The sequence below is a fragment of the Myotis myotis genome, unplaced genomic scaffold, assembly GCF_014108235.1.
Source record: "Myotis myotis isolate mMyoMyo1 unplaced genomic scaffold, mMyoMyo1.p scaffold_m19_p_51, whole genome shotgun sequence".
Lineage (NCBI taxonomy): Eukaryota > Metazoa > Chordata > Mammalia > Chiroptera > Vespertilionidae > Myotis > Myotis myotis.
The window spans coordinates 387,198-401,151 of NW_023416359.1; the positions used below are offsets into that span (position 1 = coordinate 387,198).

The 13,954-nt window shown below is 59.0% G+C and overlaps 1 protein-coding gene across 1 annotated transcript in view; it reads left to right on the plus strand.

Annotated features, from left to right (window-relative positions):
• The window catches only part of LOC118657324 (pseudouridine 5'-phosphatase), a 36,797-nt gene that overhangs the window by 12,297 nt on the left and 10,546 nt on the right, over nt 1-13,954 (plus strand). Inside the window, exon 2 of the mRNA XM_036311175.1 lies at nt 4,576-4,794. Coding sequence (XP_036167068.1) covers nt 4,576-4,794 — 219 coding nt within the window. The remainder of the gene's footprint in view (nt 1-4,575; nt 4,795-13,954) is intronic.

The window sequence follows — 13,954 nt, forward strand, 5'->3', positions numbered from 1 at the left end:
AAAATATCCTTGGGTGAGGATTAACAACAACAAAAAAGCAATCTATACTAATAAAAGGGTAATATGCTCATTAGACCGGACGTCTTCCGGACATCCATCCGGATGTTCTTCCGGACAAAGCCACAGTGGCAGGGGCCGAGGCAGAGGTGGCTAGGGGCGACCAGGCCAGCAGGGGAGAGCAGTTAGGGGTGACCAGGTCGTCAGGGGAGGACAGTTAGGGGCAATCAGGCAGGCAGGCAGAGGTGGTTAGGGGCGATCAGGCAGGCAGAGGTGGTTAGGGGTGATCAGGCAGGCAGGCAGAGGTGGTTAGGGGAGATCAGGCAGGCAGGCGAGTGGTTAGGGGCGATCAGGCAGGCAGAGGTGGTTAGGGGAGATCAGGCAGGCAGGGGAGAGCAGTTAGGGACAACCAGGTTGTCAGGGGAGGGCAGTTAGGGGCAATCAGGCAGGCAGGCAGAGGGGCTAGGGGTGATCAGGTAGGCAGAGGTTAGGGGTGATCAGGCAGGCAGGTGAGTGGTTAGGGGCGATCAGGCAGGCAGGCGAGTGGTTAGGGGCGATCAGGCAGGCAGGCGAGTGGTTAGGGGTGATCAGGCCGGCAGGCAGGCCAGCAGTTAGGAACCAGCAGTCCTGGATTGCAAGAGGCTGCAGGCCGGGCTGAGGGACCCCTGCCCCACCCCCCAACCCCCATGCACAAATTTCATGCACCGGGCCTCTAGGAAACATATATTTTTAAATTATTTTTAAAACACACACAATTCTACTCTCACTTGAGCCCACCTATGACTGCAGAGCTGTGGGGAGGCCCACAAACTTCACCCCCCTTTCACTGCCGGCAGCGGGGAGGGGAGGGCACGCAGTGAGAACCAGGGAGGCAAGGAAACCCAGTGCAGAATGTCTCAGTGATCCAAACCAGGGAGTTAAAAAAAAAAAATCCAACAGCAGCCAGCGACCTGCATCCTATCAGCACAGCCGAGGAAAAGGACCGCAGCACTCTTATCAGCATGCACCGTGTGCCGAGTTACGTTAGTCATTGTCAGAGCCGTTCCACGTTGAAAATAGGCCGTTTTCACTGATATGTGTCTGGGCAGGATGGGGGCGGGGAGCGGGGAGGGAGCGTGCAGTCGGCTGGTCTTATCTGCCCGATTGTGACGATGTTATGTTTTTAGCTCAAGCTGGGGACTCCGGATGGAAGTGGATGGATTGGGTTTCATATTTAAGGCACCGACACCATCAGGAACAGAAAACAGCGGGTTTAGGTGGGCCCTCACCGCCCCCCCACACCCCCTCGTGTCATTGGAAATTATAAGACTGTTTTCAAGGCATAGGACGTGTTGAGAAAAAGCATTAAATTGCTTTGCTCAGGGCGTGCGAGATTAGCGAGGTGTGAGCCGTCATCACAGTGTGGGGTCAGCATTCCTTTTCCGAAACCCCTGGATTCCGTTCTATTTATATCCTTTAATTATTATTTTATTACCTTTACTGGAGCGGCATTGGTTCATCCTATACAACAGAAGCCTAATAGGCTACGTTTCCGGTCGACCAGTCGGCCGCTCAAACAATCAAAGCGTCATATGCTAATGATATGCTAAGGCCGCTCAACCGCTGGCTATGACGTGCACTGACCACCAGGGGGCACACAGACGACCGGTGGACCAGTCGCTATGACGTGCACTGACCACCAGGGGGCAGACGCTCCGACCAGTAGGTAAGCTTGCTGCTAGGGTCCGGCCGATCGGGACAGAGCAAGACGGGCCGGACACGCCCTGGAGCCAACCCCTGAGCCACACTGGCCGGGCTCAGGTGTAGATTTCCATGTGACAAGATCTGGATATGGCACCGTGTGCCCAACGCCCCAAGTCAAATCTTCGCCCGCCACCATATGCTAGCACCCCCTTCTCCCCCCACCTCCTCACCCCCTTCCCCCTGGCGACCCCCACACGGCTCCCGTGTCCCCGAGCCTCAGTCTCATGTCCCCCATATGAGCGCGGTCATAGGGCTCTTAGCTTTCTCTCCCTGACGTAGCTCCCTCAGCCTCATCAGTGTGTCCTCCAGGCCCGTCGGGCTGTTGCAAATGGCCCTGTTCCATCCTTTTTCATGGCCCAGTAGTATTCCCCTGTGTACACGGGCCAGGTCTTCCTCATCCCGCCCTCCATCGCGGGACACGTTGGCTGTTTCCACGTCCCGGCCCCCGTGAAAGGTGCGGCAATGCACACAGGGGTGCCTCTGTCTCTGTGGGTACGTTTTGGAATTTTGGGGGTGTGTCCCCAGGAGAGGGGCTGCTGGGTCGCGTGGCAGCTCTTGTCTTCATTTCTTGAGGAATCGCCCGACGGCTTTCCACGGCGGCCGCTCCGTCTGCACGCCCGCCGGCCGCGAAGGAGGGCCCCCTGTCTTGTCGATCACCCCCCCCCACCCCCGATCGGGGTGTGAGGCGGTATCTCATGGCCGTGCGACTGGCATCTCCCCGATGCCCAGTGACGCGGGGCATCTTCACATGTATCTGCCGGCCGTTTGCGCTAGAACAGATGCGTCCCATGGCGGATGCAATCTGGGGGGTTCCTGGGGGCAGCCCCCCCAATCAAACCCGTCGATATTTCCGTAGGGACCTGGGGGAGGACTCGCGCCAAGAGCAATAACCTCGAAGCGTTAAAACCACCTCCTGGGCGCCCCGATGTTGCCTCTGAGTGGAACCTCTTCCGTCTCCGGATGCCCAGGGGGCGATCTGTGGACTTGGGGACCCGGTTTTGGGTTTGGGGTTCCTGCGTCAGGCCGGGCAGGTGGCTGCCGAGTGCTTACGGAGCTAGTCTGTGTGTCAGGACCGTGCGATGCTTTTGTGAGTCATCCCCAAGCTGTACTCATTTGCGATCAGCTTAGGAGGGAAACCACCTTTTGGGGGGACTCGGGGAGGGGGGTGCTTCTGGCTGTGGACAGGTCCCCAGAAAGATGGAACCCTGATCAGGAACTTGGCTTGTTCAGCTCCACCCGTCCCCACTGTCCAGAGGGCAGCTGGAGGAGATGGACGGAGGGCTCACCGGGTGACAGAGCCCCATGAACACCCCCATCGCATCGGCTCCTTCCCGTGGGAGACGGGCACGGAAGCTCTGCACCCCCTCTCCACCCCCCATGCACCTTGTCCCCCGCGTCTCGTCTGAGCGGATGGTCAGTGTATAACAAACGGGGAAATACTAGTAGTTGGCTGGTTTCCTAAGTTCCCTGAGGCACCCTCGCAAATCAATCAAAACTGAGATGGGGGTGGGGGGGTCGTAGGAGCCCCCGATTCTCAGCCAATCAGCAGCCCAGGCGGCACCTGGACTCGGGGTCAGCATCTGACAGGTGGCCGTGACCCGCACAGCAGGGACCACACGCTGGCTCCCCCGTGTGCTGCGGGCTGTGGGCACGCTGGGGAATACCAGGGCACGGCCTCAGGGGCCATGGGATGGAAGGCCCGATGCCCATGCACATTGACATCCCCGTCTGCGCACCTTTACGTAAAAGACAGTGTGCCCCTGGCCGGTGTGGCTCAGCGGATAGAGCGTCAGCCTGCAGACCGAAGGGTCCCGGGTTCGAGGCCCGTGCAGGAGGCAACCCATCGATGTGTTTCTCTCACATCGGTGTCTCTCTCTGTCTCTCCCTCTCTCTTCCGCTCTCCCTAAAAATCTATGGGAAAATATCCTCGGGTGAGGATTAACAAAAGAATGACAATTTGGCCATAGCGTGGGTTTCATTTCTCTCCCCACTTTTCACTTTGCACATCACAGCTCCAAAGACTCTCCAGCAAAGAGTGGGGTGCCCCGGTGTAGTTTCGGGCGGATGACCTGCAAATGTTCCCATGTTGCCCTAGTTCCTTCCCTGACCGTGACCTACCCTGTACACCTATATATATAAAAGCCTAATATACAGAATGTCCCCGCGGGAGTTCGACCGGAAGACCGACCGCTCGCTATGACGTGCACTGACAAGCAGGGGGCGGCACGGAAGGGAGGAAGGCCCCGGCTGGCAGCTGGAAGGCCCGGATCGGCCCTGATCGCCGGCCAGGCCTAGGGACCCTGCCCATGCACGAATTTTGTGCACCGGCCCTCTAGTATATACTAGTATATCTATATGCTTCTCTGCTCCAGACTTTTAAAAAAATCTATATTATAAAAGGCCAGTGACTGTAACGCCCTAACGACCAAATGACTGGTCACCAGGAGGTGAATTGATGGGTTTTGCCAACGCGGTGGGTCTGGGGTCCCGCTGACGCAGCGGGTCTGGGTCTCACCCGATTTCGCGATCTGGGCCTCTAGTTTTTTAATATATTTTTTATTGATTTTAGAGAGGAAGGGAGAGGGAGAGAGAGAGAGAGAAACATCAATGATGATAGAGAATCATGGATCGGCTGCCTCCTGCACGCCCCCTACTGGGGATAGAGCCCACAACCCGGGCATGTACCCTTGACCGGAATCGAACCCGGGACCCTTCAGTCTGCAGGCCGACGTAGTATCCACTGAGCCACACCAGCCAGGGCGCGCCCCAGACGCGATGTGAACGTGGCCCGCACCCCAATCATCTCCCGTCTCCGTCTCGCCTTTGTCTCCGCAGACACCGAACGGCTGTACTCGGTGGCGTTTGAAGAAATCTGCGGTCGCTACGGGAAGAAGTACAGCTGGGACGTCAAGTCCCTGGTGATGGGCAAGAAGGCGTTGGAGGCCGCGCAGATCATCATAGACGTGCTGCAGCTGCCCATGACCAAGGAGGAGCTGGTGGACGAGAGCCAGGCCAAGCTCAAGGAGCTGTTCCCCACCGCGGCCCTCATGCCAGGTGCGCCCGCCCCCGCTGGTGCCCTAAGAGTCTCCTCTGGTTCCCGGACACAGGTTCTTATACGTGACTAGAGGCCCGGTGCATGGATTCGAGCACCTGTGGGGTCCCTTGGCCTGGCCTGCGGACATCCCCCGAGGGGTCTCGGATTGGGAGAAAACACAGGCCAGGCTGAGGTTACCCCACCCGTGCACGATCGGGACCGGGGAGAGCCCACGGGAGGGCTCCAGGGCGTGTCCAGCCCGTCTTGCCCAGTCCCGATCGGCCGGACCCCAGCAGCAAGCTAGCCTACTGGTCGGAGCGTCTGCCCCCTGGTGGTCAGTGCGCATCGTAGCGACTGGTCGAACGGACGGTCGGACACTTAGCATATTAGGCTTTTATTATATAGAATGGTTCAATCTTGTTGTTTGAAGGGTGTCTTAAAGTACTATACATTGCTGCCTGGCCTGCGTGGCTCAGTGGTTGAGCATCGACCTATGACCCCGGTTACAGTTCGATTCCTGGTCAAGGGCACACACCCGGGTTGCAGGCTCGATCCCCAGTAGGGGGCGTGCAGGAGGCGGCCGGTCCATGATTCTCTCTCCTCATTGATGTTTCTCTCTCTTTCTCTCTCCCTCTCCCTTCCTGTCTGAAATCAATAAAAATATATTTGTTATAAAAGTAATACACATTTCTTTCACCGAGTCCTGAGGTCCAAAAAACATTTGAATTGTGCTTGTGGTCTGTTCTATAAAGATGACATTCAGAGCTGAACCGCTTCAAATTGTGACTTTAATACGTCACAAGAGAAGGATTTGGCCTTTCCTTTCCCAAATCAAACTTGGTGGAATTATGAATGTTTCAGCAATAATTCAAACTGGAGCAAAATTTCTTTTCTTTTTTTTTTTAATACGTTTTTATTGATTTCAGAGAGGAAGGTGGAGGGTGAGAGAGATAGAAACGTCAATGGTGAGAGAGAATCATATGTCGGCCGCCTCCTGCACGCCCCCGACTGGGGACCCCGCTTGCCACCGAATCAAACCGTGACCTCCTGGTTCATAGGTCGCCGCTCAGCCAGTGGGCCGTGCCGGCCGGGCTGAGCGAATTGATGATCCACCAGCATCTGGTTCTCCCCAGAGAAGGTTAATTATTAAAGGTTTACAGGAAGCTTAATTATTTAAAAGCGAGAGGCGGATGCCTGTGTGCCGTGCGGGCTGTGTGCCCTCACCCCTCTCCCTCCTTGTTTTCCCCGGATAACAAGTCCCCGGGGGCTTGTTAGCTGATGGTCGATCAGAGCTGCCCCGTGTTTCTTGCTAAAAGTGAGAGGGTCAGGAACGTTCTAGATTACAAGGCCGGGAGATGCCTGACAGTGGAATGCTAATGAAGATTCTTGCAGGAGATAAGCTGCCGGCTCCGTCTCTGAAATTGCTGGGGACGGGGGAGGAAAAATGTGCAGCCAGAGCAGCCATCGTGGATTGCAAATTGCATGGCTCTGCGTCGCAGTCACTTTTGAGTCATGTGTTGTCATACATGTGTGTGTATCTATACTAATAAAACGGTAATATGCTAATTAGACCAGGAGACCTTCCGGACGTCCTTCCGGGCAAAGCCATGGTGGTGGCACAGAGGCAGAGGTGGTTAGGGGTGATCAGGCCAGGAGGGGAGGGCAGTTGGGGGGCGAGCAGGCTGCTAGGGGGCAGTTAGGAGCTATCAGGCCGCCGGGGGGCGTATTTGGGGGCATGCAGGCCGGCAGGCAGAGTGGTTAGGGGCGATCAGGCAGGCAGGCAGGTGAGCGCTTACGAGCCAGTGATCCCAGATTGCGAGAGGGATGTCCGGCTGCCGGTTTAAGCCCAATCCCACAGGGGATGCCCCGAGGGGTCCCAGATTGGAGAGGGTGCAGGCCGGGCTGAGGTACACCACCTCCCCCCCCCACCATGCACGAATTTTGTGCACTGGGCCACTGGTGTATATATAATTCCCCAAAAAAGGTATACACAATGTAACAGCTGATAGCTCAATTTTAAAAATCAATTGTTATTTTAATAAACACTGCCTTTATAATGATTCAAGTGTGTATACCTTTTGGGGGAATATATATATATATATATATATATATATATATATATATACCCTATATAATAAAAGCCTAATATGCAAATTGCCCCCTCGGACAGTTGTTCGATCTCCGCAGGCCACCCCGAGGGATCCTACCCATGCACTGATTCGTGCCCTGGGCCCCTAGTATAGACAGCATATATAAAACAGGCGCTTTTTGACAAGTCTCCGTGCTCACAGAGGTGGGATTGTGCAGTGTTTGTCTTTCTGTGTCAGGCTCATGTCACTTAGCACAATGTCCCACTTCTGGGCGCAGCTGTCAGAATTTTCTCTGTTTTTGAAGCTAAGTAGCATCCCACTGTACGAACAGACCCCCCTCTCTCTGTCCGTTCGCCTGTGGATAGACACAGCGTCGTCTCCAAGCCTGGGCTGTTGGGAACGATGCTGCCGTGAGCGTGGAGTGTGGCCGTCTCTCTGATACTCTGCTCACCGTCGTCCTGAGTATCTGCCCAGAAGTGGGATTGTCGGGGTGTATGGCCCTGTCCTGGTTTCCGTTATTGTAATCTTAGCCCGTCTACGGGTTTGTCCACGCAGTTACTGTGACCTGGAGTCTCGTGGCTTAGCCTGCCACGTGCCCTTATATGTCCCGCATGCAAACATGTTTTCTCTTGCTGATCCCCCAAGACTTTCCAGGGTTTCCCTCTAGAATTTTTGTCTGGTTGCCTACGGTACATATTGAGATACTAGAGGCCCGGTGCACGAAATCCGTGCAGGAGAGGGGTCCCTCAGCCCAACCTGCACCCACTCCAATCCAGGACTTCCCTCTCCCAATCCAGGACCGCTGGGTCCTAGCCGCTCGCCTCCCTGCCTGTCTGATAGCCCCTAACCACCTCTGCCTGCTGGCGTGATTGGCCCCTAACTGCTCCCCTGCTGGCCTGATCCCCCTGCCAGCCTGATCGTCCCCAAACTGCTCTCCCCTGCTGGCCTGATTACCCCTACCTGCCCTCCCCTGCTGGCCTGATCCCCCTGCCAGCCTGATAACTGCTCTCCCCTGCTGGCCTGATTACCCCTACCTGCCCTCCCCTGCTGGCCTGATCCCCCTGCCAGCCTGATCGTCCCCAAACTGCCCTCCCCTGCTGGCCTGATCCCCCTGCCAGCCTGATCATACCCTAACTGCCCTCCTCTGCTGGCCTGATACCCCTGCCGGCCTGATCGTCCCCTAACTGTTTCCCTGCCAGCCTGATCGTCCCCTACCTGCCCTCCCCTGCTGGCCTGATCCCTCTGCCAGCCTGATTGTCCCCTACCTGCCCTCCCCTGCCAGCCTGATTACCCCCACCTGCCCTCCCCTGCTGGCCTGATCCCCCTGCCGGCCTGATCGTCCCCTAACTGCTCCCCTGCTGGCCTCATTGCCCCTAACCGCCTCTGCCTCGGCCCCCGCCACCGTGGCTTTGTCCGGAAGGACATCTGGAAGACGTCCGATCTAATTAGCATAGCACCCTTTTATCGTATAGGATGTCACGTCCCACTGCCGTTGCACGAACGAGGAGGCCTCATCCCGCCAGGCGGTGGTTTGGGTGGAATGCTCGCAAGTCTCCAGTATGGAACCGACCTGGTGTCCCTGTCCATGCAGTGCCCTCTTGGGTGTCAGCTGAGAAAGGGGCCAGTCACAGGCAATCCCAGAAGATTATGTGACAGAGGGTGTCGCCCTGCAACTCACCTGGACGACCAGCTCACGCCGCTGTGTTCTCCAGCCCTCCCACGCCAGGAGCTCGAAGGGGCCACTTAAATCTCCTGATGGGACGCATCTTGCTCCTCTCCACCCTAACGCTGTGGGTGGACGTCCCTAACCTTGCACGCGTCTCACAGATGAGGGGGCACTTTTCAGTGGCCCCAAAGTCTGTCTTTGAAAGCATGGGGTCACTTCTGCGCCCCACCCTTGTAACCGAGAAGGGGGGTGAAACAGGAGGTGACGCCAAGGGCATGAAGAAGAGGCCTGGATGCCACAGAGAAGGCCGCCTCCACCCTGGCCCAGATGCATGTGTTCATTTTGCCCCCAGGCTTTGTCCCCAGAGTTGAGCTGGAGGGCGGGGGGTGCATCACCCTTAACCTTCACTTCCTGCCTTTCTGAAGGCACCTTCTGGCTGGGATCCCAGTGGTGGAGGTCACCTTGACCTCATTGGCGAGGGAGGCAGTCATTGGTGGAGGTCACCTTGACCTCATGGGCTAGGGAGGCAGTCATTGGTGGAGGTCATCTTGACCTCACTGGCATGGAGGCTGCCGGCAGAGAGGGTGTGTTATTAACTCCACGCCGTTCCTCTCTGTGCTTGGAGGGCGAGAGCGATGGCCCATGCAGGCATTTAGGAGAGGAAGTAGGAGGCATGGGTGGCCCGTTGCCAGGGGAACGGTGCCAGGTTATGGGGGGGGGCGTGTCCCTCCTGAGCCAGACGCCAGGGCTGTGTCTGCCTGGGCTGGTCGCCAAGGGTGTGTCTCCAATCACCAGGGAAACAGCCCCTGAATACGATGCAATCCCCGAGGGACCCAGGATAGGGACTGCTCTGGTGGGTCCTCCTCTCACAGGGCACTAATCTCCTGGTAGGGCCCCACCCTGGTGACCTCATCCAACGCTCATCCCTCCCGAAAGGTCCCATGTCCTTGGTGGCTTCGTCTTTTTCCCACACCTTCCACCCAAGTGTGCTGTTTAAAACCCGATTATTTGTGAATTTCCAAGTACCTCTCCGTTATGGGCGTCCTTTTCAATTCCGCTGTGACGGGGGTACACATGCTGCCTGATTTCGATTCTTTTAAAACACGTTAGAATCCCTTCCTGCCTGAAGGATTCCGTGCTGCGTCTCGCTGAGGGTCCCACGTGTGGGTGAGGGTGATTTGTATTCTGCTGTTGGGTTCGTCGTCGTACGGATGTCGGCTCAGATCAGTGGCCTGAAGGGGTTTTGAAGTCGGCTCTGTCCTTACGTGTCTCCTGTTTCCTTGTTCTAATCACGACCGACAGAGGAAGCCGAAATCCGTGTCTGTGTGTCTCTCCATCCAGTTTTGCCACGTGTGTTGTGACGCTCTGTTGCGTGACGCACGCGTGTGTACACCGCTGTGTCCTGTTGCATGGGCCACTCGTCATTATGAAACGTTCTCTCTGACAACAGTCATTCATTATCCTGAGGCTCACTGGTCTCTCTTTAATGGGCTACCCTGGCCCTGGCTGGTGTGGCTCAGTGGATAGAGCGTCGGCCTACGGACGGAAGGGTCCCGGGTTCAATTCCCACCCAGGGCACATGCCCAGGTTGCAGGCACATTCCCAGTAGGGGGCGTGCAGGAGGCAGCCGGCCCATGATTCTCTCTCATCATGGATGCTTCAATCTCTCCCTCTCCCTTTCTCTCTAAAATCAATAAAATAGATTTTAAAAAAAAATAGGCTACCCTGACTGTCCTTCGAGTAGTTGTTAGGTCACATAGAATTCTCAGCGCTTTTATTTATTTTTTAAATATATTTCTACTCATATCAGAAAGGAAGGGAGAGAGAGAGATAGGAACATCAATGATGAGAGAGAATCACGGATTGGCTGCCTCCTGCATATATTTTTATTCATATCAGAGAGGAAGGGAGAGGGCGAGAGAGAGAGAAACATCAATGATGAGAGAGAATCACCTACTGGGCGTGTGCCCGTGGCCCGAATCGAACCCGGGACCCTTCCGTCTGCAGGCCGATGCTCTATCCACTGAGCCACACCAGCCAGGACTCAATCCTCTCCTTTTTCAACCTGCGTATTTACAGTTAAGGTAGGTTTCTTGCAGACATAGCCAACTGTTCTGAGCCGACATCTGTACGACGACGTTCCCGACAAGAGCAGAATACAGATCACCCTCACGCACCCGTGGGACCCTCCGCGAGACGCAGCCCTGAGTCCTTCAGGCAGGAAGCGATTCTAACGCGTGTTAAAAGAATCGAAATCATGCAGCACGCGTGCCCCCGTCACAGCGGCATTGATACGGACGCCCACGACGGAGAGGGACTTGGAAATTCACAGAGAATCGGACTTTACACAGCACACTGGGTGTCGGGCGTGGGGAAAAGACGGAGCCACAAAGAGACGGGGGACCGTTCAGGAGGGATGAGCGTTGGATGAGGTCACCAGGGTGAGGCCCGAAGAAGGGGGTCCCCTTAGGACCAAGGGGTACCCACCAACGTGCTGTCCACCCGCCCCCTGGGGACTGGCCAGGAGGGGCACCCCCTGCACCACCGTCGGGGCTGTCTCCCTGGCGACTGACCCAGCAGGGCCACGCCCCGCGTCCTGTCTGGGGGCGCCTTGGTGGTTGTGTCATTTCTGCGTTTCCGCGTGGCCGCGTCTCCCTCCTGGCATCCGGATGTGTGTGTCTGCCCCTCTGCGGGCACAGGGAGTCCTGGACGCGCAGTGGACGTGCAGTGGAGGCTCCGGACTTTGCACCCGGCCGAGACCCGGTGCGACGTTCTCTCTAAGGCCTGTCGCGCTGTCCAGGCTGGAGCTGAGGTCTGGGTGTGGGGAACCTTCCCCTGCCCAGGGCGTGGGGACGTGTATAACTCACTCGCGGGCCGTACAGAATCACCCGCATAGACCTTCGCCTGCTCTGCAGGGCCAGGCGATTAATGCACTCACCCCTCAGGCCTCGGCGGGGCCAGGCCCAGTGGTTTCCTGGTTCTGCTGCCCCCGCCCGCGGGCCGGACGCTCCCCACCCCTGCCCAGCGGCTCACAGGAGGGCCCCTCCCAGCGCCAGCCCTCCCAGCGGCGGTGGCCTCATCCCAGGGGCTGGTGTGCGGAATGATGACCGCAGGCTGTGCTGTGGCCGCGGGGGAAGCAGGGCCCGCCTGCAGCAAGGATAAAGCAGGAGTGGTTATGGGACCAGCACCTTTTGGGGGGGGGGGGGTTCCTGGCCCCTAGGGAGGATCGAGACGCCATGCTGTCCTAGGCGGATTGATGAGGCCTGGGGGGCCTCCCTGAGCCTGTCCCTCCTCCTCCTCCTCCCTGAGCCTGTCCCTCCTCCTCCTCCTCCCTGAGCCTGTCCCTCCTCCCCCCTGGTCCTCCCTGAGCCTGTCCCTCCTCCCCCCTGGTCCTCACTAAGCCTGTCCCTCCTCCCCCTGGTCCTCCCTGAGCCTGTCCCTCCTCCCCCCTGGTCTCACTGAGCCTGTCCCTCCTCCCCCTGGTCCTCACTGAGCCTGTCCCTCCTCCCCCTGGTCCTCACTGAGCCTGTCCCTCCTCCCCCTGGTCCTCACTGAGCCAGTCCCTCCTCCCCCCTGGTCCTCCTGAGCCTGTCCCTCCTCCTCCTCCTCCCTGAGCCTGTCCCTCCTCCGCCCTGGTCCTCCCTGAGCCTGTCCCTCCTCCTCCTCCTCCCTGAGCCTGTCCCTCCTCCCCCCTGGTCCTCACTGAGCCTGTCCCTCCTCCTCCTCCTCCCTGAGCCTGTCCCTCCTCCCCCCTGGTCCTCCCTGAGCCTGTCCCTCCTCCCCCCTGGTCCTCACTGAGCCTGTCCCTCCTCCCCCTGGTCCTCCCTGAGCCTGTCCCTCCTCCCCCCTGGTCCTCACTGAGCCTGTCCTCCTCCCCCCTGGTCCTCCCTGAGCCTGTCCCTCCTCCCCCCTGGTCCTCCCTGAGCCTGTCCCTCCTCCCACCTGGTCCTCCCTGAGCCTGTCCCTCCTCCCCCCTGGTCCTCACTGAGCCTGTCCCTCCTCCCCCCTGGTCCTCACTGAGCCTGTCCCTCCTCCCCCCTGGTCCTCCCTGAGCCTGTCCCTCCTCCCCCCTGGTCCTCACTGAGCCTGTCCCTCCTCCCCCCTGGTCCTCCCTGAGCCTGTCCCTCCTCCCCCCTGGTCCTCACTGAGCCTGTCCCTCCTCCCCCCTGGTCCTCCCTGAGCCTGTCCCTCCTCCCCCTGGTCCTCCCTGAGCCTGTCCCCTCCTCCCACCTGGTCCTCCCTGAGCCTGTCCCTCCTCCCCCCTGGTCCTCACTGAGGCCTGTCCCTCCTCCCCCTGTTCCTCACTGAGCCTGTCCCTCCTCCCCCCTGGTCCTCCCTGAGCCTGTCCCTCCTCCCCCACTGGTCCTCACTGAGCCTGTCCCTCCTCCCCCCTGGTCCTCCCTGAGCCTGTCCCTCCTCCCCACTGGTCCTCACTGAGCCTGTCCCTCCTCCCCCCTGGTCCTCACTGAGCCTGTCCCTCCTCCCCCCTGGTCCTCACTGAGCCTGTCCCTCCTCCCCCCTGTCCTCACTGAGCCTGTCCCTCCTCCCCCCTGGTCCTCACTGAGCCTGTCCCTCCTCCCCCCTGGTCCTCACTGGAGCCAGTCCCTCCTCCCCCCTGGTCCCTCCTGAGCTGTCCCTCCTCCTCCTCCTCCCTGAGCCTGTCCCTCCTCCGCCCTGGTCCTCCCTGAGCCTGTCCCTCCTCCTCCTCCTCCTACCTGAGCCTGTCCCTCCTCCCCCTGGTCCTCACTGAGCCTGTCCCTCCTCCTCCTCCTCCCTGAGCCTTTCCCTCCTCCCCCTGGTCCTCACTGAGCCTGTCCCTCCTCCCCCCCTGGTCCTCACTGAGCCTGTCCCTCCTCCCCCCTGGTCCTCGCTGAGCCTGTCCCTCCTCCCCCCCTGGTTCCTCCTGAGCCTGTCCCTCCTCCCCCCTGGGTCCTCACTGAGCCTGTCCCCTCCTCCCCCCTGGTCCTCCCTGAGCCTGTCCCTCCTCCGCCCTGGTCCTCCCTGAGCCCGTCCCTCCTCCCCCCTGGTCCTCCCTGAGCCTGTCCCTCCTCCTCCTCCTCCCTGAGCCTGTCCCTCCTCCTCCTGGTCCTCCCTGAGCCTGTCCCTCCTCCTCCTCCTCCCTGAGCCTGTCCCTCCTCCTACTCCTCCCTGAGCCTGTCCCTCCTCCCCCCTGGTCCCCCTGAGCCTGTCCCCTCCTCCTCCTCCTCCCTGAGCCTGTCCCTCCTCCTCCTCCTCCCTGAGCCTGTCCCTCCTCCCCCTGGTCTCCCTGAGCCTGTCCCTCCTCCCCCTGGTCCTCCCTGAGCCTGTCCCTCCTCCGCCCTGGTCCCTCCCTGACCTGTCCCTCCTCCCCCCCTGGTCCTCCCTGAGCCTGTCCCTCCTCCTCCCTCGTCCTCCCTGAGCCCGTCCCTCCTCCCCCCTGGTCCT